Source organism: Chroicocephalus ridibundus, chromosome 2 (assembly GCF_963924245.1).
Source record: "Chroicocephalus ridibundus chromosome 2, bChrRid1.1, whole genome shotgun sequence".
Taxonomy (NCBI): Eukaryota; Metazoa; Chordata; class Aves; order Charadriiformes; family Laridae; genus Chroicocephalus; species Chroicocephalus ridibundus.
In genome coordinates this window covers 163315389-163340124 of record NC_086285.1, presented here as the reverse complement: position 1 = coordinate 163340124, position 24736 = coordinate 163315389, and the positions used below count along the sequence as shown (strand labels likewise).

The following is a 24736-nucleotide window of genomic DNA, read 5'->3' as shown; positions in this document are numbered from 1 at the left end:
GGCACAAGCTGGAACATAGGAAGTTCTGAACAAATATGAGAAAAAACTTCTTTACAGTGAGGGTGACAGAGCACTGGAACAGGCTGCCCAGGGAGGTTGTGGGGTCCCTTCTCTGGAGACATTCAAGACCCGCCTGGATGCAATCCTGAGTAATGTGCTCTAGGCAATCCTGCTTTGGCAGGGCAGTTGGACTATATGATCTCTAGAGGTCCCTTCCAACTCTGAAAAATTCCATCATTCCGTGATTCCATGATTCCTTTGGGATTAGGTAATGCCCTGTGGTATGGCTAGAACACTAGAGATGACACGATGAGTTATCTGAAGCTAAAAAAATTTATTCTTCTGAAATTAAATATTTCTTCGGTTCATTTGAGTTCAATGTAATAATTAACGGACAGCAAGAAAACCCCAACCCTCTGCACCCTGCCTGATCATTAAGACTTAAAGTCTGAGAGTTATCTTGGTGCTCCTGAGGGGAGGTCTGACCACCGGAGCGCCGAAAGACTGAAAGGTGGCAGTAGCTCTGCCTCTTGAAGGGGGAGGCAAGGGGAGACAGTGCCACCCAACACATCCATTAGTGGAGCCAGCCTCATGAGGAAGGCTTTAACGTCAATATGCTAGGTGAGTCAGTACAGGTCATCAGGGATTAATACGTGTCCAGGCACAGGAAAACAAAGTGAATATTCAAATTCACTATTTAATTTTAAAGATGACCAATTCACAAATCTGTCTCATAAGAGAGAAGGGACTTGGGGTGGTATGCACTGCCTGCATAAATAACATTGATCCTGCAAATAAGAAGGATCCATGTCCTATAAATCATTTGGAAATTTACTGAGCTTCCCATAAAAGAAAATTGGCTTTTTCATTCCTGCTTCTGTTAGGAGGTTGTTTCAGTCTTAGTCCTTTGCCAGCTACAACTTCTTATGTCTAAATTGCATTTATTCATGGGCAGTTTATATGTCATCGTTCTTGTGCCAATGTTGTACTTTCTTGTACCTCACTCTTCTTCTTCCTTCCTGATGTTTTTCCTTCCAGTGTATTTATAGATGGAGAGGGGATCTGATTGCTCTGTGTTTTGCTTAGTTAAATGTGCCAAGTTCCTTTAGTTCTTTTCTTAAAATCACCTTGCTGTTTCCTGATCTTCCTTTCACAGTGCCTGTTCCGCATTAATTGGCGATTTTCTGTGGTCTCCCTACTTTACTGAAGTCTAAGTAAGCTTTTCTGCACTGCTCTTATCTTAAAAAAAACAGAACAAAACAAAACAAAACAAAAAAACAAACAAGCCAAACCAAAACAAACCACAAACCAGCTGTACACTCAGAGAGGTACTACCTAGCCTAATTCTAATGAGCCAGACTTAGCCTAATTTTAGTAAAACATGAATTGTACTGAAATTTCTCATTTATTTCCTAACTATTCTTTCCTTCAAAATCTACCATAAAGCCTTATGTATTTCTGGGGTCACACTCAGGGACCCATAACGATGTCCACTTCAGTCCCTTTGCAAAATTACTTTAGCTTCTGCTCATCACCAGCTCTTCTGTACCTTTATGGATCTCTTGGATTTGTTGTAAACCTGTATTACTGAGTGCCCAGTTCACATGCCGCTTCTGCCGCGGTTCTCCAGCTTCATCTTCACTAAGCATGCTTGACCTCTTTGATCTTAGCACCTTGGCTGTGATCTTTTTCAAAGCTTTGAAAAAGCTTTGAACCTTCCCTTTAGCCTTCCTATCTGTGCTCTTTATAAAAAAGGTAAGCAGGAGGGCAAAATAGCTTATTATTTTTGGAGGCAATTTCTCATTTATCATTACTGTCAGCCTCATATCACTATCAAGAAGTCCTTTCCTGCACCTTTGTGGTGGAGGACCTCCTGTAACTGTTTTGGTGGCTTTTGCAGCCTGATTTTCCAGGTTCAGGTGTAGATTTTGACCTCCAGGTCCGGTTCTTATTTGTAGTTTTTCTGTTTATGCCTCATATAATTTTGGAGAGGTTCACTCAGCTGGCCAGAGATAAAACTCTTGTCTTCAGGATTTTTTCCCAAGCCTGAAAAGCAGACAGCAGCTAATTACACAAAGAGGAAGAAGTCATGTCTGTGCAATTGCCTCCACGCAGATAGCAGCCCACTCTGAAGGCTCTGCTGCCACAGCGTCCATACAGCAAATGTTCCACTCAGGTGAGAACAGGTCACGCAGACTCTAGGAGAGCTCAGGCCATAAAACTGATCCCTCTTTTGCTTGGGTGGATTGGAAGAGACTGGTGAGGATGACCAGCCCACGAGGATGACCAGCCCATGAGGCAACTTCCTCATGGGAGTATTTAGAGCCAGCTGGAGATGGTTTATTTCATTCTGAGGAAAACCAGAAACACTGTATGGTCAGCTCTACCTGTTGATTCTCAGCATGATTTATGCCATTTCTAGTTCAGACAGTACTTCACTGTAACAGAAAGGGTTGTTTTAGCCTGTCAAAACCGTTTTCCGTCTACTGTCCTGTTAGCAGGGACTGAGCACAGTCATACAACAGTGTGGATTTCTGTAGACGTAATGACAAAAAGGCTGTTTTATTTATTTGTGCTCACATTAACGTGGTTCTGTTTTACATCTTGCTCTCACTATTACTGGTACCGGCACGACCAAGAGGTGTGTAGGCAGGGGAGTGGGGAAGCAGAGATCACAGAATCATAGAATGCGTCGGGTTGGAAAGGACCTTTAAAGGTCATCTAGTCCAACTCCCCTGCAGTAAGCTGGGACATCTTTAACTAGATCAGATTTTTATCTGTGTTTGCTGCTGAAGAAAATGTGTGGGACTCTGCATCTTGCAGTGACCTGTATTTTGATCAGGAAAACCCTCCTTACAATGCACTGTTACGAAGTAAGATCCAACTTCACAGTGTGGGAGTAGGAACCCTTATTTTTATGCTTTTGTTTAGGCATAAAGTCACTGTTTGGCAATTCCTCCCTGCCTGCAAAGACTCAGAGGAAACTCTGAGGAATGGATATTATTTGACTGTCTTATGAATTATATATTGATATGTGGCTTAAAAATAGAGAAAAAAAACAGGTAATGGGTTTTATTGTTTCCTGTATGGGGCTTGTTTATTTTAACTGGACAAGAAGAAGTCTGGTGCAACTCAACTGAGGATGTCTTTAGCTTTTTCCGGCCACCCAAGGTGAAGCTGATATTCTGCTTGTGATATTTATAACCTCCTTTGGAGCTATTTTTAACATTTTGCCTGAAGCTTTCATTGAAAACTGACTTGTTCTCAAAGATTTTCAGGAAAACCATTCAATTTTAAAAGGAATAAACTGATAAATTTTGAACATTTCTATTTCTTTTTGATTTTGAATGTAATCTTTGGGTTTGAGCCTTTAACACTTTCATGGCCCTGTGTGTTAATTTCCATGAATGTCACTGGGGTGTTGGGGGACTTTAATCTGAGGTCCTCTACATCACTGTCCTTCCCTGCATTAACCGAATTGACAAACAGTGTCACTACCTTGAGGTGCAAGGCATTGCAATGCACACATATGCGCAATTGCACAAATCTTGAAACGACAGAATATTCAGAAGCCTCTTGTGTCTTCTGGGCATAGGACCATTTGTTATAGTCTCTTTTTAGGAAGAACGTATCTATTTCCATGATGGTTCATACCAGAATTGCTTTACAGCATTCTATTATCAAGGCCAGACCTTTTGACATCAGGTGCCAAACACTCTGCAATAAATTGTTTATTAGTAACTAATTAATGTCATTCTTTGTATTAAGATGAAAACATGTTTGGTCGCCTGTAAAATATGATGAGTGGCATTTTTGCCCACATTCCTTAGTATTGCAGATCTTACTAGTCTTCATATTCTCTTTACATCTGGACCTTTAACCTTAACGTTTAACCTTAACTTAGGTTTCTATGGCTTTCCTATGCAGTTTTTGTTTTGAGCAGTTAAACCTGGTGGGTACACAGGAAGATGTCTACTTATGACTTCTAGAATATCTCTGGCATTCAAATGAATTTGCCAAAATTTTGGGGGTGAACAGGGAAAGCTTAAAGTAAGATGAAGACCTAGTTCCTTTATGTCATTACAACTAGTCCAGTTTGCAAAGGCAATAAAGGGTGTAAATAACCTTGCTATGAAGTCACCAGTATTGAGATATGTTCATGTGTTTCTGATATCCAAGGCTGTATTGTAGTCAATGGTTCTTGACTGGACCATGAGTGAAGCCAAGGTCTGTCCAGCATCCTCTCTTAGGAGCTGAATGTCTCTGAGTCCACTGAGAGTTTTGACTACGCGGTCATTGAAACTGGCACATTGGTATAGTGTCCCCGGCTTTGTGTGACTTAATCTGAAGCACCAGCCAAGCCTCAGGGAATCAGTTTTGTAAATGAGACTCTAACTCCCTTCCCCAGCCCTCTGAGCTGCTTGGGAGGAGAGGAGTCAGAAAGAGTGAAGTTGGGCCTCGGAAGAAGGGGGTGGAGTGGGGCAAGGTGTTTTTTTAATGCTCAGTTTTCTTTCTTACTATCCAATTGTGAATAAATTAAATTAATTTTCCCCAGATTTAGTTTGTTTTGCCTGTGACAGTAACTGGTAAGCAGTCTCCCTGTCTTTATCTTGTCCTGTTTATGAGGGGGAGTGAGAGAGTGTCTGGATGGGAATTTGGCCCTCAGCCAAGTATAACCCACCGCAATATTAAGCAGCAAAAGTCTAAAAGCGGTAGCCAGACAGTTATAGCATGCTATTCTTGGGAACAAGTCTGGTGGAATGGACATGCAGTAGAACATTAATATCTGCATATTGAGGAGTGCCTCATTACACTGCTGTGGCAATCCCCCTTTAATACCATATTGCTGTTGTTTGGAAATGATTAGGCTGTATGGGTAGTCCAAATAGGGTATTTTTGTTAGTTAGAAAATTGTATTGCATATAATTGTAATGAAAATACATACATAATTCTTGCACTTGCTCTGGAAGAAATCAGGAGCACAGCATTAATTAAAAACTCCTACCATAGTGCAAGGACAGCATAAGGGAGAGAAAGTTTAGATTTGGTTGCTGTTATTTTTAACTAGATACTGCGTGTATTTAGAATCTGAACTTCTTTTATTTTCTTTTCTGAAAACTAAAATGCAAATGGAGAGTTTTCATGCCTGAAATCTTGCCTAAAACAGATATCTAAAAATGTTAAAGGTTGTGCTGGAATTATATCCAGGTTGGCAAGGATCTGCCAGTTGGAGTAGGTAGGGTAACATGAACTTTGAGCTGAGGAGGACCATGATACAATTGCTTCTGAGGTGTTTGGTTTTCGATGTTTGTTTTTTCTCCTCATCAAACCTCTTTCTTCAGCTTTTAACCTAGCAAAGACAGATCTGGTTTATCCACTATTACACCCCTAGCAAAGATTTTATTCTAAGTGCAACCTGTATGAGCTGTTCTTTATACAGCAGTTCACAGAAATCTGGGTGTTTTAACTGTTCATTTCCACATACTGTTATACTCTTCTGAGGAAATAGTTCTGCTAAGCGTCATAATGTCTTCAGGTGCTGGGTGGACCTTTACAGTTATAATCATAGAGTCATAGAATACCAGATTGGAAGGGACCTCAAAGATCATCTGATCCAACCTTTCTTGGCAAAAACACAGTCTAGACAAGATGGCCCAGAACCCTGTGCAGCTGAAACTTAAAAGTGTCCAGTGATGGGAAACCCACCACTTCACTGGGGAGATTATTCCAACAGCTGATTGCTGTCATTATATAAAATTTTCATCTTGTGTCCAATTGGAATCTCCCCAGGAGTAAGTTGTACCCATTGCCCCTTGTCCTTTCTGTGTGACTCCTTGTAAAGAGAGAGTCTCCATTTTCTTTGTAGCGACCCTTTAAATACTGGAACGTGATGATAAGGTCTTCCCTAAGCCTTCTTTTCTTAAGGTTGAACAAGGCCAATTCTCTCAACCTTTCCTCGTATGGCAGGCTTCCCAATCCTTTGGTCATCTTTGTGGCCCATCTCTGGACCCTCTCCAGCCTGTCCACGCCCTTTTTGTATGGTGGGGAGCAAAACTGAACACAATATTCCAGGCAGGGCCTGACAAGTGCTGATTAGAGTGGGATAATGACTTCTTTATCTCTGCTGGTGATGCCCTTGTTGATGCAACCCAGCATCCTGTGGACTTTCTTTGCCGCAGCAGCACTCTGTTCATTCATATTGAGCTTGTTGTCCACCAGACTCACCAGGCCCCTTTCCATAGAGCTGCTCTCCAGGCAGGTAAATCCCAGTCTTTGCTGCACTCCTGGGTTATGTTTTTCCAGGTGCAAGACCTTACACTTGCCCTTGTTGAACCTCATAAGGTCCTTGTTAGCCCACTCTTCCAGCCTATCCAGGTCTTCCTGCAGGGTGGCTCTCCCTTCCGAAGTGGCTTCTTCCCCACTCAGTTTGGTATCATCAGCAGACTTCATCAGGGTACACTTGATCCCATCATCCTAATCACTTATGAAGATATTGAACAGCGTTGGGCCCACTATCGATCCCTAGCAGAACCTACTTGTGACAGGTTGTCAGTTTGAAAAAGAACTATTGACCACCACCTTCTGGGTGCAGCTTGTCAGCCAGTTCCCCAGCCACCGCACAGACCACTTGTCTAGACTGTAACCTGTCAGTTTCTCTAGCTGTGGGGACTGTGGGGAGCTGTATTGAAAGCCTCTGAGAAATCCAGGTAACAATGTCCACCCCTTGCCCCACATGAACTGAACAGGTTACTTTGTCATAGATAGTGATCAGGTTTATCAAATATGATTTGCCCTTGGTGAATCTGTGCTGGCTTCTCCCAGTCACGTGCTTCATTTGACTTGTGATATCCCTAAGGAGGATTTGTTCCATAACTTTCCCGGGAACCGAAGTAAGACTGATGGGCCTATGATTTCCTGGGTCCTCCTTTAAGCCCTTCTTGTAGATGGGGGTGACATTAGCTTTCTTCCAGTCTTCTGGGATGTCCCCTGATTGCCACGACTTCTCAAAGATTATGGAGAGTGGCCTTGCAATGACATCAGCCAGCTCTCCTAACACCCTTGGGTGGATAACGTCAGGGTCCATCAATTATTAAGGGTCAAGTTCCTGCAATAGTTCACATACCAACTCTTCCTTCACTGAGGGTGGGTCTGTGTTTGCATCAATTGGGATTTTGGTGGGTTTTTTGTTTGTTTGTTTGCTTGTTTTTTTTTTTTTAATTAACCTTTATTTTAGTGTTTAGAGGCTCAGACACAAATCAGCCTGAAAATATCTGCAAACACTTGTGAGATATGAGGAATTTATAAACAAATAGACCAAACAAACAAGTATGAGGGAAAATGCAGAGAAAGGGGGATTGACACCAACATTGTGTTCCAGTAGGTCAGTGGGACATCTGTGAACAGGTGGAGGTATCCTGAGCTACCAAGTGGTGGATTAAATACTGTACTGTACGCTGACTCTTATTCCTCGTTCATGAAAGTGATGATAAGGAAAGACTGAGATGAATTTTTTTCTCTCTTTAGGCTGAGCTCATATATGCCAACTTTCTGAAGTAACCTGCACCATGCATAACTTAAGCCAGTGAAATTGCTGATGTTTTCTTTTTCCGTCTTCCTTCATCTAACATAGTGATGACCTATGGGATAGCAAATGACTAGAATACAGCTGGTTTAGATATGATTAATGCTAACATTTTCATGATATGATAGCCTCAATATGGAACAGCAGAATGATAATCACTATGTATAAATTGAATTTTCCTAGATGTGAGATTAACACATTTGTTTTCTTTCCACAGAAGTTTCCACTTTCTTTATTTTGTATTAATTTTTTTCACTCTTGTCTGATCTCACTGCCTTTTATTGTAGATATTTCTCTATGTCTCTCTTCCCTACAAGAAGCCAGGCGCTTTTCACAGTCTTTCCTCATTACTCACATGTCAGGCCAGTGTGTCCACTCCAACTACTGTAAAATAAGAGGGGCCAAATTGAAATCGGTATAAACCCACTTTAATTAAAACTCCAAAGCAGAATAACAGGCTCAGTATTTTTGAGCATGCCTGGTCTCTCCAGCACTTCTCTTTGAGTGTGGATGCCCAGGATATGTTTGCACAGATTTTTAGATTGAATCAAGTAGTCGCCTGTGTAACAGCATGTCGTTTTTAATTCTTTCTCCGCAGGTATTACCAGATAAGAGCTGGAGTGAAGATCCCATCCAGGATTCCCCACAGGGTGTTTGCTACGATTGCGGGACAGACAGGTAAGCAGGTTGCAGAAGGATGTGACGTGGCGTGAGATGGCGGAGGAGGGGGCGTGTGGGGACCTGGTGAATTAAGGCTATGAATTTCAAAGCATGAGCTTGGATTTGGATCCAAACCTGAATTTCCTAATGATTAGTGGCTGTTCAGCTCTCTGCTCTCGTATGGGTTATTACTGAATTGGGCTTGAGTTTTGTGTCTGTTTCCATGTTTCTCTCTGGATATGTGCAAGGGGGCTTGTTTCAGACCAGGTCATGCTTGGAGGAGGTGGATGAAGAGCAGTCCTTGCCGTTGTGTGGAAAGAGCAGCAGGAGGAAAGTCTGCTGAGGTGGACAGAATTGGTCCAGGAGAGCACTGAGTAATCCAGATGTTACTTAGACTTTTTTAGACTTTTTTTTTTTTTTCTTTTTTTCTGAACTTGCAAAACCTGGGAAGCCTTATGAATTGTGCTGCAACTGAAAGAAGGAAAACAAAATTGCACACTGGGGAAAAGCTGTGCATGTAAAGAGAAAACTTTACAACCTGCCTTAAATGTGTGGTTAACATGGAGTGCTGTCACGTGGTGCTGCGGAGGTGGGAGCATCCCAGTTAGTGTGGGAATGAGTGTTGAAAGAAACCTGACCAAGTGCACGCCTAAGTTCACCCTGGAAGAAACTGGTGCAGGCTGGATGCAAGGTCCTTCGCATAAGGATATTTACTGGTAGAGCAATGTTGTACCGTAGGATTATTGCAGAGCTTTCTCTGCTAGTTGTTCTCCAGGTGTATCTTCATTATTCGGACATTTCCGGGCAGACATCACAGTCTGTCACATCTGTTAATTTATTGCAACATTATTATTACCAGCATAGATCGCGTAACTTCTTGTGGAATTTAAATTGCGCTTTTCCTGTTGGGACTTCATGTCAGAAAAGCAGAGGAAATTCTTACCGTCTTGTCTGCAAGCAGCGTTTCTTATGTGTGGCTTTCCTTGCTGACAATGGAAAGAGTTGGTTTACTATTCTAAGTGATTTCTGGATGCAAATTGTTTCAGTGTTAACGGCAGCATGTAAAAAACGACTTATAGAGTCCTTTTGACTCAATAGTGTGCACAGAGGAAGGCAAAATTTGAGTGCAAGATTAATGAATTCCTGAGCTTGGGTATCACGTTGTAGTTCTTATACTTTTTACATTTGACATATTCCAATTTAACATTATTTGGTGGGTTAAAGGTTCTCTTTAAGTAAAAATTTTTTTTTTTTCAATTTGGAAGTCTGGTTCAATTACATATATACATTAAAACACAAAATTATTATACAAATTATATTTGTATAAAACACAAAGGGTTATTAAAAAAAAAAAAACAAAAGAAGAAATCACCTGAATAAAAATTTGCGAACTCAAAATCTAAGTAAAGAAATTGATTTGGGAAATGAACAAACAAAGACAGAAATGAACAAACCTAGTCCAGATTTGGCAACCCTTGAAGTCCCCAAGGAAGAAAGAAAACTATTTTTCATCATGTTCCAGTGTAATTTGCCCTTGGTGTATGCCGAATCCCCTCGAGTTCCTTTGCTCTCTGGAAAAGTCCTCAATTTCCATTAGTTTATGGTATAGGCAGTCTTGAACTAATGAAGTACTCTCAGTATGAAGATATCTAGAATTTTATTTTCTAGGAGCAAAACACTCTCAACAGCAAACAACAAAACCCACTATTCCTATTCTCATGAAGGCAGGGATGGCTATATTATTTAAGGAAGAGAATCAAATATTTTCTCTATTTATTTTTTATTCAGTCTTCTTTCACATCCGCTCAAAACAATTCCTGTATAAGCATGGGCAGGAGAGAGTCAAGGCTGGCATTGTGGTTACAGGATTAGCAGCTGACTTTATAGTGCTAATGCAATCCAGACTGGACTCTAATAGGTTTATAGGGCTAACATCAAGACAGGGGGTATTTAAGCTATTAAGGATTTAAACAGTTTTTCCTTGGCTATCTTCACAAGTACTTGTTAATTGATTTCATAGGCCTGCAAGAGAGCATCATTTAATGGGATTGAACTTAAAGGCAAACAGGCTGTAATGTTCTTTTTGTTCTCATGCCACTGATCTCTCTCAGTATTCGGATAACTGGGATAAGACTAATTAAATTGCTGTGTATGTTTCAATAAGACACTCCTTTTAAAGTCATATTACAACAAAATGAGGGTGGTGTTATAAAATAGCAAATAAACTCCTACAGCACCAAAAGGAATGAATACAAAATAGGTGGGATTCATGCCTTTGGTTTAAAGAAGATATTTTTAATCTTTTCCTTATCAGGTTTGTAGCATCTATGAGAACTGAGTATATATTTTGAAAGCAATTATGTAAATTTATAAAGTAAAATCTGTAAATATATGCAGTAATAAAGTATCTAAAATATGTAATATTCAACAGAAACAAGAAATAGTACTTCTCTTTCAGTGCATGTGGCCTTTTATTTTTATTAAATCTGCAGGATTTACAATAAAACCATAGGAACTGACAGCATTAGCGATACTTGCTTCCCACTAGATGTTTTCACCAACAGAGGCAAAAAAAAAAAGTAGCTTTTAAGAATTCATCAGAGGAGAAGCTGAAGCCAGTATCAGGCATTCCCTTGGTGATTGCCAGCCAAAGCTGAACAGGAAAGACTCCATCCATGGCAGGACTGGCAGGCTGCATAGGAAGCCTTGATAACCTTGCTGACGTGGTCTATGGGTTGGCTGCATCCTGTCTGCATTGTGGGAAGAGAATGGTCGATGTGCCGCAGTCAAGGCAAAGGGGTGCTGTGCTGGAGAGCAGTAGCCCCTGTGGTTTGGTCACTTAGATCGTCACGGCTGCACATTAGCTTGTGCTGAGTCTGGCTGTATGAACATAAATAAGCCATGTAGCATATATAGACGTGCATATATATATTTATTCATAAAAAATATATGTACATTTCATTCATACTCCTAAGCATTTTTAGCAAGGTGGGTTTCCTTAAAGACAAGAGAAGTCTGGTGGCTTGTGACTTTTTGAGCAATGAAAAGGAGAGAGGGAACAAGGCTTGTTGTGCACTGTCCTTAGTTGCTCCCATGCTGGTTTTCAGAGGCTGTGAAATTTAGCTTCCTGTCTTTGAATAGATATCATGACTGATGCAGCCTGCTTTTGGCTTGTAAAGAACAAATTATGCTCTCTGCTTGTTCTTGCGCAGCTCATAACAGTGCATACTTCATTGGCCTCCTCATGAGTTCTGCAGGGCTGAGCTTATGCAGACATATCTTAAAGCTAAAATCTAGAAATGTCTTTCTGAGTGGATTTGTGGGGCTTTTGCCCCTGGTACTCTTCAGCAGCATGGCTTGTTAAAGTCGCTGTGTGATGGTGTCCACCTGCAGCGCACAGTGGGCTGAATCTGCATGACCCAAGCACGAACAGCCAAAGGAACTGGGCAGGTGAATATACCATCTCATAGTAGCACATTTATATAATTAGCTCCTTGTCTGAGTTGTTTTATTATCCAGTAAGTGTCTTCCGTAAATTTTTAGGCTACTGTATAAATTCTGGGACAAGGATTCATAGAAGTTATGAATATACAGTCATTCAGTGATTTTCAGTATATTGATACAAGATGAAAGACTGCAGGAGTTTAACATTTTTTTAAAGTTTACCCACAAGCACACAAAATAATTGTTCTAAGCACTGGGAGAGATAACACTGGGCAGAAAATAGTTAGGATTAGCCCTTTAATCTTGATTTCCTGCACCACCTGAAAGAGCAGAGAATGGTAGAGACCAGAAGAACAGTATAGGTGAGGATTACTTAAGAAACATGGTATGGATGGGGTAAATCTTAGCAGCATTACTGCCTACAAAGAATATGAGCGTGAATTACATTGTTGAAGATGCTAGCTAAGCCAAATCTTAGGATAAGTATAAATTTCAATTTCCTCTGCAGTGTTTTACAGTAGTCTACGCACCACCTGGATGCATTACTGTTTGGAGAGAATTATTCTTTATTAGCGACAGTTGCAGTCAGATTTTTTTTATAAGTTCTGTTTTTAGACCCACTATACCTCATTTACATGTACGGCAACCATGGGTAGCTGCTTGGCTATCAGCTTGCCTAGCTGTTTACCTTCCAGGCAAAGGACATTTTTTTCATGGGTGAACATGAATAAAAAAATTATTTTGCATGGCATATAACTAAAGAAATTACTTAGGACTTTGATTTTTGTCCAGATTTCCTCTGTTTCTCCTATCCAGAAGTACCACATCACCGACTTTCAAAACTTTTCAAAGAGACAAATATTTTTGAAAAGTTGGCCTGAAAATCTAATTGCAAGTAATACAAAATATTTAAGAAAAATTATTAACTGTCAGGCAAATCTTTATTAGATTGTAGCAATGTTCCACCTAATTTTATTCTGTTAAATTAGGTTATTGTCTAAGAGTGCTGAAAGCCAAAGATAGCCCAGTAATGTGTTTCTTTCTTCATCTGTCTCATATAAGGCAGGGGAGAGAAGATGCAATATTTGTTACATAGAAGTTAAGAAAAAGTATCTGTGACTGCCATTACACATTAACTGTTTTGGTTGGTGATGTAGAGATGTTTCATGTACACACAGCCTGATGCTTTCTCCTAAAATGGACAATCTGACGTCAGGTGACAAGAAACGATTAGCATGATTTAAATTGTGATGTGCAAAAAGGAAAGTAGGAGAGAATATCAGAAAGTGAAGAATATTGCTGTAACCTGTGTCTGCATTGTGCTGTACAAGTTCATGGTCACCCACACTGAATGCCTTTTCCTGGAAATTAAGTGTTGGTCAGTGAGTACCTTGCACCTAAGACCTTATGTTTCTTATTGAACCCTTATTGAAGGGTTATTTACGTTTCTGATATGCTCCTTAACTATCTGTTTATGCCTGTTTTTAATAAACAATTAGTGATCCTAATCTCTTTATTAGTATTTGGATATCTCAAAGAAGTTCCTGGTAAAGGGATTCTACTTTGACTATTAAAGAAAAACCTTTTCTGGAAAATGGCATCTTAATGCAGTCAAAACAAGCATGTGCAGTTGGTTGCTCATTAGAGCAAGAAGAAACAGCACCATGACTTGTGGAACAATATGAAATTGTAGTCATTACTTTCAATAATTTTTTGAAAGGTAATTTCTGCCTCCATTAAGTGAAGATAAGCTTCTGCTTTTGAAGCATGAGAAAAGGGAGGAGAGATTCATGTTTTAGCAAACACATGGTCTTATTTTTGAAAGGTTATTAATCTGAAAATAAATATGTGTTTTATATGTAAAATAAAGCATATCTGAAAAATACAAATTATAGCTAGAGGGGACCTTACCGGGAGAGAAGATATTTTGGGGCTGAATTGTCTTAGAAAACCTTATTAGCTGTGAGATCATAAGAGGTGGTGAGACATTTTATGAGTCATTAATCCACAATCTAAACAGAACTAACTTCATTATCTTTCAAGAGATAAGAAAGAAACAGAGGGAAAAGATTAAAAGAATGAAGCCAAATTTATCCCAGACTAACATGCTACTTCTGTATGCATGTCTCAATCCTCTTCCAGTCAAGGCCTTTCATAAATGTCTCAAAGGTTGGAAGCTGAAAGATGTATTTGTGGCTGGGAGATTTTCCATTACAGACCCTGAAGTCTGCAGGACGCCCTCCAGTCCTCCCTCCAGAAGCTGGGGCAGATCACACAGATGGCACTGGGGCAGGCCACAGACTTGGAGATGCTGAAGAGCGTCCCAATGCAAAAGAGTGACCTGGTCAGTGGCGAAAGCCAGAACTAGGAAGAGCCTGTAAACATCAGCACGTGCCACAAGTCTGTTCCTCTAGGGAGTGAGTCTGAGACACAAAATTTCATCATCAGCGGCCACCTGAAGGTATGGTAGAAACAGAATCCAGTTGTTCAGATGCAGAGAGCCAACACAGTATTTCTGCTGCTTCAGGCCAAGAATGAGATTCAGCTCTGTGGTTAAATAGGCCAGACAGATTTTTCAGACACGCAACTCAGATGTGAACTGGACTTTCACAGAGCTTTCTTCTCTTCCAGGTTTACTTAACATGTCTCTGATTTCCCCACATCCTTGCTGCCTTCAGCCTAATGTAAGGTTCAATCTTGCAAGTCCTTTAAAATACACCACTGCCCTAAATATTGAGTATTCATTTATACTAATTCAGTAGATAAATTGCAACCAGACAACTACTTCCTCCTGCTCTGCACCGATGAAAAACTATGTGGTGTCCTATTGTGATGTCCTGTACTTCACTCAGGGGTTTTTCTCATCTGAACTAATATTTGGAATAAATATATGGAGTGACAGCTACACAGGTAGGTGTCACAGCAAATGAATATTTGCTCACCTAAGTTTCCAAAGGACAGAATTATTTTCAGAAGTGAATTCTCTGACTGAACAAGCTCTTTGGGAACTGGCAATGAGTTTTGAAAAGGAAATGAAACATTACGAAAAGCAGATTCTGTTAGTTTTAACAAAACATTAAGTATTCAAAAAAAGAAAAGACAAAACTTCCTGCTGATCCTAAGTGGGTCAGTTATTCTATCATCTCACATTTCAGCATGTCTGAGAAATGAACCTTGGTTTATAGAGCAATACAGCGATAAGAGACTGCTTTTATGTTAGGCTCTTTCGTACAAGGAAATTAATAGGACATCTTGTTTTTTATCATCATTGAATCTATGTATGGGTAGAGAGGCAGTTTTATGTAATTCTTTCCATGAGGCTAATTTAAAATGTCAAAAGGCAAGGTTAAGATAAAGGATTCATCTCAGAAATGTGCAGCCTTAATCCAAAGTCACACTGAGAGAGAAAACATTCTGAACTTTTTGATCAAGCAATTTAAAAATAATGGTTTCTCCTTTAGAAATTATTTATCCTAAATATAAAATCTGCATTTATTCCAAATTTAAATGTGCTAAACATAATATTTCAAAACTACAACAAGTCTCTTCAAACATTTAAATAGGGAAATGATGAGGAATTGAGAGAGTTTGTGCCTGAAAAATGTTGTCTTTGCACTTTCAAAGTAGGCTTATTTTAGCTCAGTTGTAAAAATGGAGGGTCTGCACGACTGTTCCTCTACTAAAGAATGCATATTTTCAAACTTCAGCAATTGAGTTTTCAAGCCATCTAAAAAGCAGATGTGCAACTCAGTACATGCAGATAAATGTGGCGTGTTCAACCCTGTTTTGTTGCCTTTAGAACCTAAAATTTCAGAAATCATTGGTTATTGGTATTGCTTTAGTCTTTTCTTTTTTTTCAGCCTGAAACACTTGAATTTCAGTAGAAAAGTACTTCTGAAACTGGAATGTCAAAGTGGGCTAACTAAATAAGCTATCACAGCTTAAAATCTGCAATAAAATATAATATTTTCTGTTCACCGAGTGCCAAAAAGGTGAAGTTGCATTAAGAAATGGAAAGCTTGCAACAAATCACCAAAACTTTGACAATCAACTGTTACAAACTAGTGTATAGCAATTTTATATAGATCACAGCACAAAAAAACCCCACAAAATGTACCTGAAATTCTATGCAGGAGACAACCCTATTTTACTAGCAAAGGTCCTTCAAGTCTGTCATCAGAGCCAAAACCAGAATGCGTTTGCCTTAGTACTTCATAGAATCATAGAATCGTTTAGGTTGGAAAAGACCCTTGGGATCATCGAGTCCAACCATCAACTCCACTCTACACAAAGTTCTCCCCTACACCATATCCCCTAACACCACATCTAAACGAGTCTTAAACACATCCAGGGATGGTGACTCCACCACCTCCCTGGGTAGCCTGTTCCAGTGTCTGACCACTCTTTCCATGAAGAATTTTTTCCTAATGTCCAGCCTAAACCTACCCTGCTGCAGCTTGAACCCATTCCCTCTTGTTCTATCGCTAATGACCTGTGAGAAGAGACCTGCACCAACCTCTCCACAATGTCCTTTCAAGTAGTTGTAGAGAGTGATGAGGTCTCCCCTCAGCCTCCTCTTCCTCAAACTAAACAGTCCCAGCTCCTTCAATCGCTCCTCAAATCGCTCCTCCTCATGGGAGCTATAAATTCCTGTGAGCTCCAAGTACTTGCAAGGACAATGCAGCAGTAGTGCTAAGATTGAATGACAAGTATATTGTCTTTCTACAGATGTAACAGATAAAACTGAAAGTTTGTCCTGCATCTCTTGAATTCAGTGTGAACTTGGGGCAGTATCATATTTAAATGAGAGCTGTAATAACCTCATATTCCTTCTATGTAGGATATATCAGAGGCAATACAACATACGGAATAGAGGTCTATAAAAATATGAGAAAATTGTGCAGAACATGCCACCATGCTGGATTTATGGTAGCCAGGAAATAAGCACACATTGCAACGAAGTGTTTTATGCAGTTTTTAGACAGTTCAGCTCCTAAAAGAAGGGGCACAGACACTGGGAGTTGGAACTAGATGATCTTTAAGGTCCCTTCCAACTCAAACCATTCTATGATTCTATGATTCCATGTCTGCAGCTTTGTGTTAGAGGGGTTCCCCAGTAAGGAGTTTGTTTGGCATGATTAGAGTCTCCGTCACCTCAGCCTCTTCATAAGTTTTACCTTCAGATTTAGCAGGTAATTCTGAAATGAAGATTTTGCTCTCCAACCAAGGTGATAAATATGAAGTCTCACCAGCCATCTGAGCTGAAAGACTTTGGGGTCATAGTAGGAACTAAATGACTATAATTTCAGGAAGGTGCAACTGTATTTTTCTATGGGGACTACAAGTATTTCTAAGCCTTCCTTTAAAAATTCATATGGGTGGTGGATTATGTCCCAGTGTTCTGCTTGGCAGATCATTACAGACATGCCACAGGGAGTGATGGCTTCTTGAGAGTATAGGTCTTCAGGCTGTCTTAGTGACTATGGGAAGATCATAAAAAATTAGGATTTGAATATCATGAGATCTAGAGATGACAGTTGCTCTGTAAGAAGTAGATATTCATTGGTTAAAGCATATGTATGTACTCTAAACAGTTACAGATAATAGTGGTTCTTCCCTGGGGACGGTATCTTACATGATTTATATATAAGCTTTCTAACAAATCTTATTTCACCAAGTTTTCTATACCAGCAGGAAATAGCTGTCTTGTAATGTTGCGTTCAGTTGTATTCTAAAGGCCGGATATAAATCATCTGTAACCTTGGTTATGGCTGTGAGATGGAAGAAGCCCTGGGAACCTGTGACTAAGGGTAAAAATCTTCTTACCCAACTGCTGATATCTGTGCTGTGAGTGTCTCCATCTAAGCTAATCAGCCAGTCTCCCTTTATAGTCAGAGGAGAGAAACAGGTAATTTGAGGGAGTAATTTAACATATCTATTTTAAGATGAGTTGAATCACACCTATTTCTGTCCTTTTACTATAGAAGAAGTTGCAGGAATTTCTGCAGAGAGAGACGTTTTCATTGTGTTTGTGAAAGACCTGGCACAAAAAGGCTGTGATTGCAGTTTGCACCTTTATGTATGTATGCAAATTAGGCAAGTAATAATAAAAAGTAGGAAAGGTGACACAGTCAACAAAGATAGCAAATGGTACCCTTTTCTTTCCTAGCAAATAATCAAAGGTGATAACTTGATTCAGGATTTCACATAATGCTTCTGAATGGTTTCTCAAGGTAAAAAATAAGAGCATGGAGAAAACTCCAGTGTGAGAACCATTTTATTATTGTCTTTGGCCCTCATTCTGCCCCTAACAGAGAAAAAAAAAAAAAAAAAGCTAAATGAGCAAAAAATGAATTCAAATTTTCCTTCTGGAATGGCACGGTGATTTATTCATTGAAAATGAAGTTGTGGAAGTGGTGTAGTTTGTTTATTTCTATTTTGTAAAAGTAAAACTATGATTCTATTTTAACCGTAAATTTCATAGATCAACAAAGAATATACTTGGAAATATAAAGCAGGCTTGAATTTTGATGAACCAGGAGCTGAATTTGAGGTTCAGCAAAGGATTCTGTGTTATTGACAGTTCTCTAGGGCATTATGCAATAGTCAGTAGCTCTAAAGCTTAACATTATGTATTAGATGTGAACATAAATTAGAAAAATGAGATAGTTTTCTGTGCATTCAAGTGTATGTATAAGCCTTTCAGAAGTATTTGCTTAATTTGCTATTCCAGCCAAGGAATGCTGGTTGGTTTAATTTCCCGTCGATAACACTGACAAGGACTGCTTTGAAAGGTCTTGTGGCCTACGGATCAAACCAGGGAACACAGGCAGCAGGACAAACTGTGTGTCCTTGTCACTGTCTTATCTGTAAAATGATGGTACTGCTTCAAAGATCCAAATATATATAACTTATTAACTTCCCAAAAGTGTAAGATAAACTACAGGAATCCAAATAGCTAGAGAGATATACCTTCAAAATCTTCCATCAGCAGAAAAGCTATGTCCTACGTAGGATAATGATGTCACCATGAGAGGGAATAGTTCTGGGGGATTTGTTCATCGATTCTTTTATGTTCAGAAAGGACAATTCCTATAGCTAATGTGATAGCCTCTGAACGTAAGCCATAAAACTTCAGCCCGTGTTTTGCACAGCTCTGGTGATTGAGCTGTAGCATATCTTTGTAGAAGGATGTTCTATGATAATTTTTAAGAAAGAGGGGGGTTTGGGGTTTGGTTTTTTGTTGTTGTTGTTTGTTTTTTAAATTTTATTTCCACTTAAGAGGAAGGATTGGTCTGCCTTCTAGGAATATTTTTTTATACTAGAAGCAAATGGAATACTCATTGCCTTTCTAGCAACTGTAATCAGAGAGACTTGATGTCTCCTTCTCTTGTGGTTTTAGTTCATCTTCTTCGTGTTCTCCTTACTGCTGAAAGAAGCAAAAAAAAATCAGATACAATCTGTTGGATAGGGCTTTGATCAACCTAATCTAGTGAAAGATGTCTTTGTCCATGGCAGGGGCGTTGGAAATGAGTGAATTTTAAATGTCTCTTCCAACCCCAACCATTCCCTGTTTCTTTAATTCAAAGTATGAATTGTCATGAGCAGCATGAACAAAGAGTATAGGTTTGAATGCATTAATTTCAATTTTCTTTTTACGGTTGCCTTATATACCCGTTAAGTGTGAGAAGAAATGAATAAATAAACTGATTCATTTAAGCATAAGCACTTTTGCTGGACTGAGATTGCCCTTTAAGTACTTACATTTCATTTTGATGTTTAAGTTGCACAGATGGGATGTGTGTGACAGTATAAAACCGTGCCTAGAGTCAAATCGCTTTCTCACTGATGATGTGTGTACTGCCCTTAAAGAAAGACCTCATTGTGTAGGTGCTCTCGTATCTTTCAATATCCCATCTGTAGCGGGACCTTTGAGACATGCTGTAGGCAACCCATCCAGCAGTGCCTAGCAACCTACTGATGATTCACTGATCCGTCCTGGCATTGGATCATAAGTCCCAGTGGGAAAACCCCAGTCTTGCTTTAAACTTTGCTTGGCAGCATCCTTTTGCATGGAGACTGAGTCTGGTTTGAACAGCAGCCTTGAACCATTTGCTGGCTACAAGGCCAGATCTTTGTCTGACAAAAAATCTTGCGAGGGAGTCATTAGGAAGTCAAGGCAACTACAGCAAACCGTGGAAGAAGATAGAGGCCTGAGGAAAACGAGATCTCAGGCTTGTATAACACACTGAAGAATAGGAGAACAATTCCAACCTTCTTCTTCCTTCTGTAGACTTGCATTCCGTGCTGGTGTGACACCACAGAGCCTGCGGGTAGTGCTGGAACTCAACACTTCCTTTCCCACAGATTTCTGCATGCAGAAGTAATGTTGTGTGTATGTTTATACATTTACTTAAATACCCTTTTTTGGCTTGGATTTCATGCAAAACTTTCATCCTGCACAGGGAACAATTTGCATTGTCTTTCAACCTGCATGAATGATTAGGAAGTACTTGAAGCAGGATAACAAACCAAATGGCTCAAACAGGTGCAAGCCACATGGGGAAAAATAAAAACAAACAAAAAACCCAACCAACCACACTTTTTTTGTGTGTTTTCTTCTTTTCTGTATCTAGAGTCTAGTAAATTTGGGTCCTCTTTCATATTCCATGAACAAACAACTTCCTCCAGACTACATGGAGCCTCTGAATATGGCCTGATCTGTCAGAAGCAGACACTTTCTCTGGTGGCTGCTGTAAAATTCTGTGTAGTAAAATGCTGGTTTGTGACTTGATGCTTGAAAACAATCCTGTTGGCATAAAGTAGATCCTGCTCATTTATTGGATAAACACCCGCTTAAAGGTTTGATAGAGTAGAGATAAATGTCAGGAAGACTGTTTTCCCCTTGCTTCTAAATTATGTAGCTGGAGGCATAAAAATATATGGTGCAGCAGCACGCATTCTGTAGAAACTAAGGAAGTTCAAAATGATGGACTTGGCTTTTACAGGCAGTTGGCAAAAGCTCACCTTCTACTGCAGCTACCGTCTAACTTAGTCTTCCCTTGCGTACGTGTGGGGGAAGTCATAATGTGTATTAAAAATTTGCTACTGCAATACCTTCCACTGGTAAGATCATTAACTCCCTGCAATTGCACTGTGTCCATTTAAATGTGCCTCCGAGGATGGCACGTGAAGTGGGTAGATCAGTAGAGTAGTTGGCTCACTGCATCTTTCTATGTCATAGCAGAAAGTGACAAAGTCAGTCTCCAGCCACTATGGGACAATTTTTTACTCTAGTATTGCAAACTATAACATTGAAAGATCTGTTTCACAAAGAGTATTTTATATATTCTGTGAATAATGTTTGAAGAGCAAAAGAAAATATATTATTAAAAAACCACATATAACCGAGGGATGGTACTCTACCTGCTGTTTTTTCTTCTTAAACAAATGATATCGCATGTTATGTAATAGGCAGCAGATGTTAGTATCAAAAGTTGAAATTTAAACAATGTAAAAAAAAAAACATAACAAAAGTAAATTAGGAAAAAAATCTAGGACGTAAACAGTATCTCTTAAATGTAAGAATAAAGCGTCCTCATTACGTTAGTTGAAAGAGTCATGAAATTGGTACTCATATTTAGTTCAGAGAAACTTATAGCATTTGTTGCCTTTACAAAAGAAACACACTGAAATTTTGTGTAGAGAAGATCCTTATGTTACTGACATTTCACTTCGTTAAACAAATAAATAAAAAAAAATGAAACTATGGTGCATCTGGATAGTAGCCAAAGTATATGTCCAATACCCCAAATCTAATGTACTCACTCAAGCCAGTGAATACCAAAAACAAAACCTCAGGACAGAATTTAACAAAGCCAAGAACCCCTGAGGGTTTGTAGCACTGAGCCATGTTGAAGTTATAAGTGTGCCTCCGTGGCACATGATAGCTGGAGGATTTGAGGACCCAGAAGGATTTACTAGTCTTTAATTCCTATGATTGCTGGGCTCTTTTTCCTCACTCTGATCTTGAGCAATCAGCCTCCCTCTGTTTTAGTTTCCCCATATGTGTAATGGGGTTAATTGTGTCTGTATCATAAGGGTATTGTGAAACTTAATTACTTAATATAAAGAGCTTTGATATTCTTGGATGTGTGACAGTGTAGGAGAGCAGAGAATTATTTGTGGTCTTGAAACTTTTTATGGTCGGTTCACATTTTAGAGAGTAATACAGTGGATCCAAAGAGGGAAATGTTTGACCTACTCTTTCTACCACACACTGCATAATGAGTTGCAATAATAACAGTAATCTGGGAGTGTGTTAATATAATTAAAACCACTGACTTTTCTTCTGTGTGGGAGGTTTTTCTAATATGGCTTATGTCCTAAATGGAAGTATGCAGCAACATCATCATAGCTGCTGTACCACATCCAAAATTAGGAGAATAATTCTGCTCATGAAAATATTTCTCCCCCACCTCTACAGATTAACCTGCCAGAAATAACTAATGTGTGTGTGGAAAATCTGCAGCAGTGGACCAGCTTCTGCTTTGCAGAATCTGAATACAGCCAGCAGGTCTGTAGTGTCACCAGTCCCATGGTCCCTCACGGTGAGAAACGAGGGTTAGATTGACAGAAGATGTTGGCCCTAAGCACTCCAGTGTAGGTGGCATTGTGAAGGAGCGAAGGATTGTCTAGGACCTGTTCTTTTATTATGTGCAAAGGAAAATATAAACCTACTTCCTTTATATGCTCATCAAAACTATTGTCAATTCACCTGAACTCCAACCAGGGAGACTCCTCTCAGAGTGTCTGGTGCCTCAGAGTGTCCGTTGTGCGTGATGGACGCCTCTGGATCCAGGTCCAGGAGGTGAATCACTTGCTGAGCTCAGAGCTGAATGCAGAGCTTCCTTGGAGCTCGGGCTGCCACCCCATCGCAGGGGACTGCACTGCTTCACTTGCACCATCACCCTCTGCCACCATCAAAGCTGGGAGCTGAAGGGACACTATGGATGCACAACGTGTTGAATGTGAATATGAAACAGAGACCAGTTAAGGTGCGTGTACAGTTAAGGGCTATCCAGAGGGAAGGAGGTTTAAGCCTCAAACAGCAAAAATGACTTCCCCTACCAGCTTAGCTACTTCCCTTCTGCACAGTGCCTGAGTAGCATAAGATATACAGCAAGATACTATCTCGGTGGAAATTTTCTCTTTAACACCTTCTTCACCTTAGGGCAGATGACATCTTCCTGTTTGCTGGGCAATGTTCTTTCACTTTCTGGAAAACCTAAGCTTAATGCCTGTCATGTATACGGAGGAAGATGCATATTTATGCCTTCAGAAGCAACAGAGTAAATCAATTAAAAATGCAAGGAAAAAAAATTATTTCTTTTTAAACAGCTTAATGATTTTTGGTATTTGCTCATTAACAGCTAGTGGGTCTTGGCACTTCTGTGTAGCACTTTCCATCTGCACATTTCAACATGCCTTAGTGCTATGAGTTAACTCAGCTTTGAGGCCAAGTTCTTGTGAGGTAAACAAGAGCTTATGGCTGTGCTGTGAAGCGCAAGACTGTATTGAAGATCTCTAGCCTGGCTTTGAGCTGGTACATTCTGCAACCTAGTACAACACCTTCTCTAAACCAGCTTACCCCCTGAGAGCAGTGTACTTGTGCTGAATGTTTCTTCATCAGCACATTGTACATTATTCATACTGCCTCTTGCTCCAATAGAAGTTTGGTGGCTGTCATTTTAGATGTATTTGCACCATGCTCTGTTGTGTGGTTGTTGGTATCATGACAAGTTTTTTTCCCATAGTTTTCACCAAAAAAATGCCACCCAAAGCCCCAGACAGATGTATGCCAAAAATTTTGTGTTTTGTCTACAAGCCGTCCCAGGAGCTGGAAAACAGTATTACTGGAGGTCAAGTTTTATCCACAGAAATAATGGAAAGTACTGAGTGAGGTTTTTTTAATGCAACTGCCCCGAACCTCCTCCCTTTCCACTGACTATTGTGAGGTTTTTCAACAGTAATGGTGCTTTGGTGAAGGTGAAGACCTCACGCAAGTCCATACTACTCTTGCACTGGGAGTACTTCCAGTCATGGTGACTAATATTGTTGCATTATTTCCTGGATTTGTCTGTTTATGTCTATCCATCTGTTACCTCTCATATTACACATCACCTAGAAACTGTTTTACAAAAGTGAATATCACTTTGCTTTGGATTTGAGTTTTGCATGTATGTTTTTACAGTTTCTACGATATCCACGGTAGGGTTGAATCACCTCTTGCATTTCTGCTGGCCTTGGCATTGGAATTCAACTCACAATCTCAGGAGGAGGAAAGGGAGTTTCTCACATGATTTTAGCAGTAATTACAGACTTGAGTAGTCTTAGAGTCAGATTGAGTAGCCTACAATGATAGTGCAAGTTTCCACATACCTGAAGGATGAATTTTAGGTTACAGTGATTTTCTCCTGTAAGGTCTTGATTTCTCTCCACTGATCATAAAATAAATCAACTTAAATTAGTTGTCTGCCTTTTCTGTGACCAAAATGAGACATGACAGATCCCACACTAGAAATTTTATTCAAGGCTAGTGGGTGCAACTGAGCACTAAGAGTGGTATGATGCATATCTGGGGAGCCTCATCAGTAGGCTCTGTTCTAAGAAGTATATGGAAATTAGGATCTGAGTTTTCACCATGTGACTGACTCAAAAATATCAAGGTTTAATCCCCTCCCTTTTAAGTAGTGGGAAGTAGTGTAATAACTCCATTCAACCACTGATAAAGTAGGTATTATATTTTTGGAGGTGAAAAATCTTTCGTACAAATAACACAATAAGGATCTCTGTGTTACAAGACATAATAATATTTGATTGAAAATACACTCACCAGAGCTCCGAGTCTCAAGATTTAGATTAGAAGAGACTACAAAGGACCTCTGACGGGATCCAAGGAATTACCCTGTGCTTTCGTACTAGTGTTGCACACAGGAAACAAAAGCAGAGTTTTAGACTTCTGTAATGAGTTTGTCTTGTTTGTAGATT

General features: G+C 39.7%; 1 protein-coding gene across 3 annotated transcripts in view; it reads left to right on the top strand.

Annotated features, from left to right (window-relative positions):
- The window catches only part of FAM135B (family with sequence similarity 135 member B), a 223913-nt gene that overhangs the window by 90156 nt on the left and 109021 nt on the right, over window positions 1-24736 (top strand). For all 3 annotated transcript variants that reach the window (XM_063327583.1, XM_063327582.1, XM_063327585.1), the window contains exon 3: window positions 8181-8260. In XM_063327583.1, coding sequence (XP_063183653.1) covers window positions 8181-8260 — 80 coding nt within the window. The remainder of the gene's footprint in view (window positions 1-8180; window positions 8261-24736) is intronic.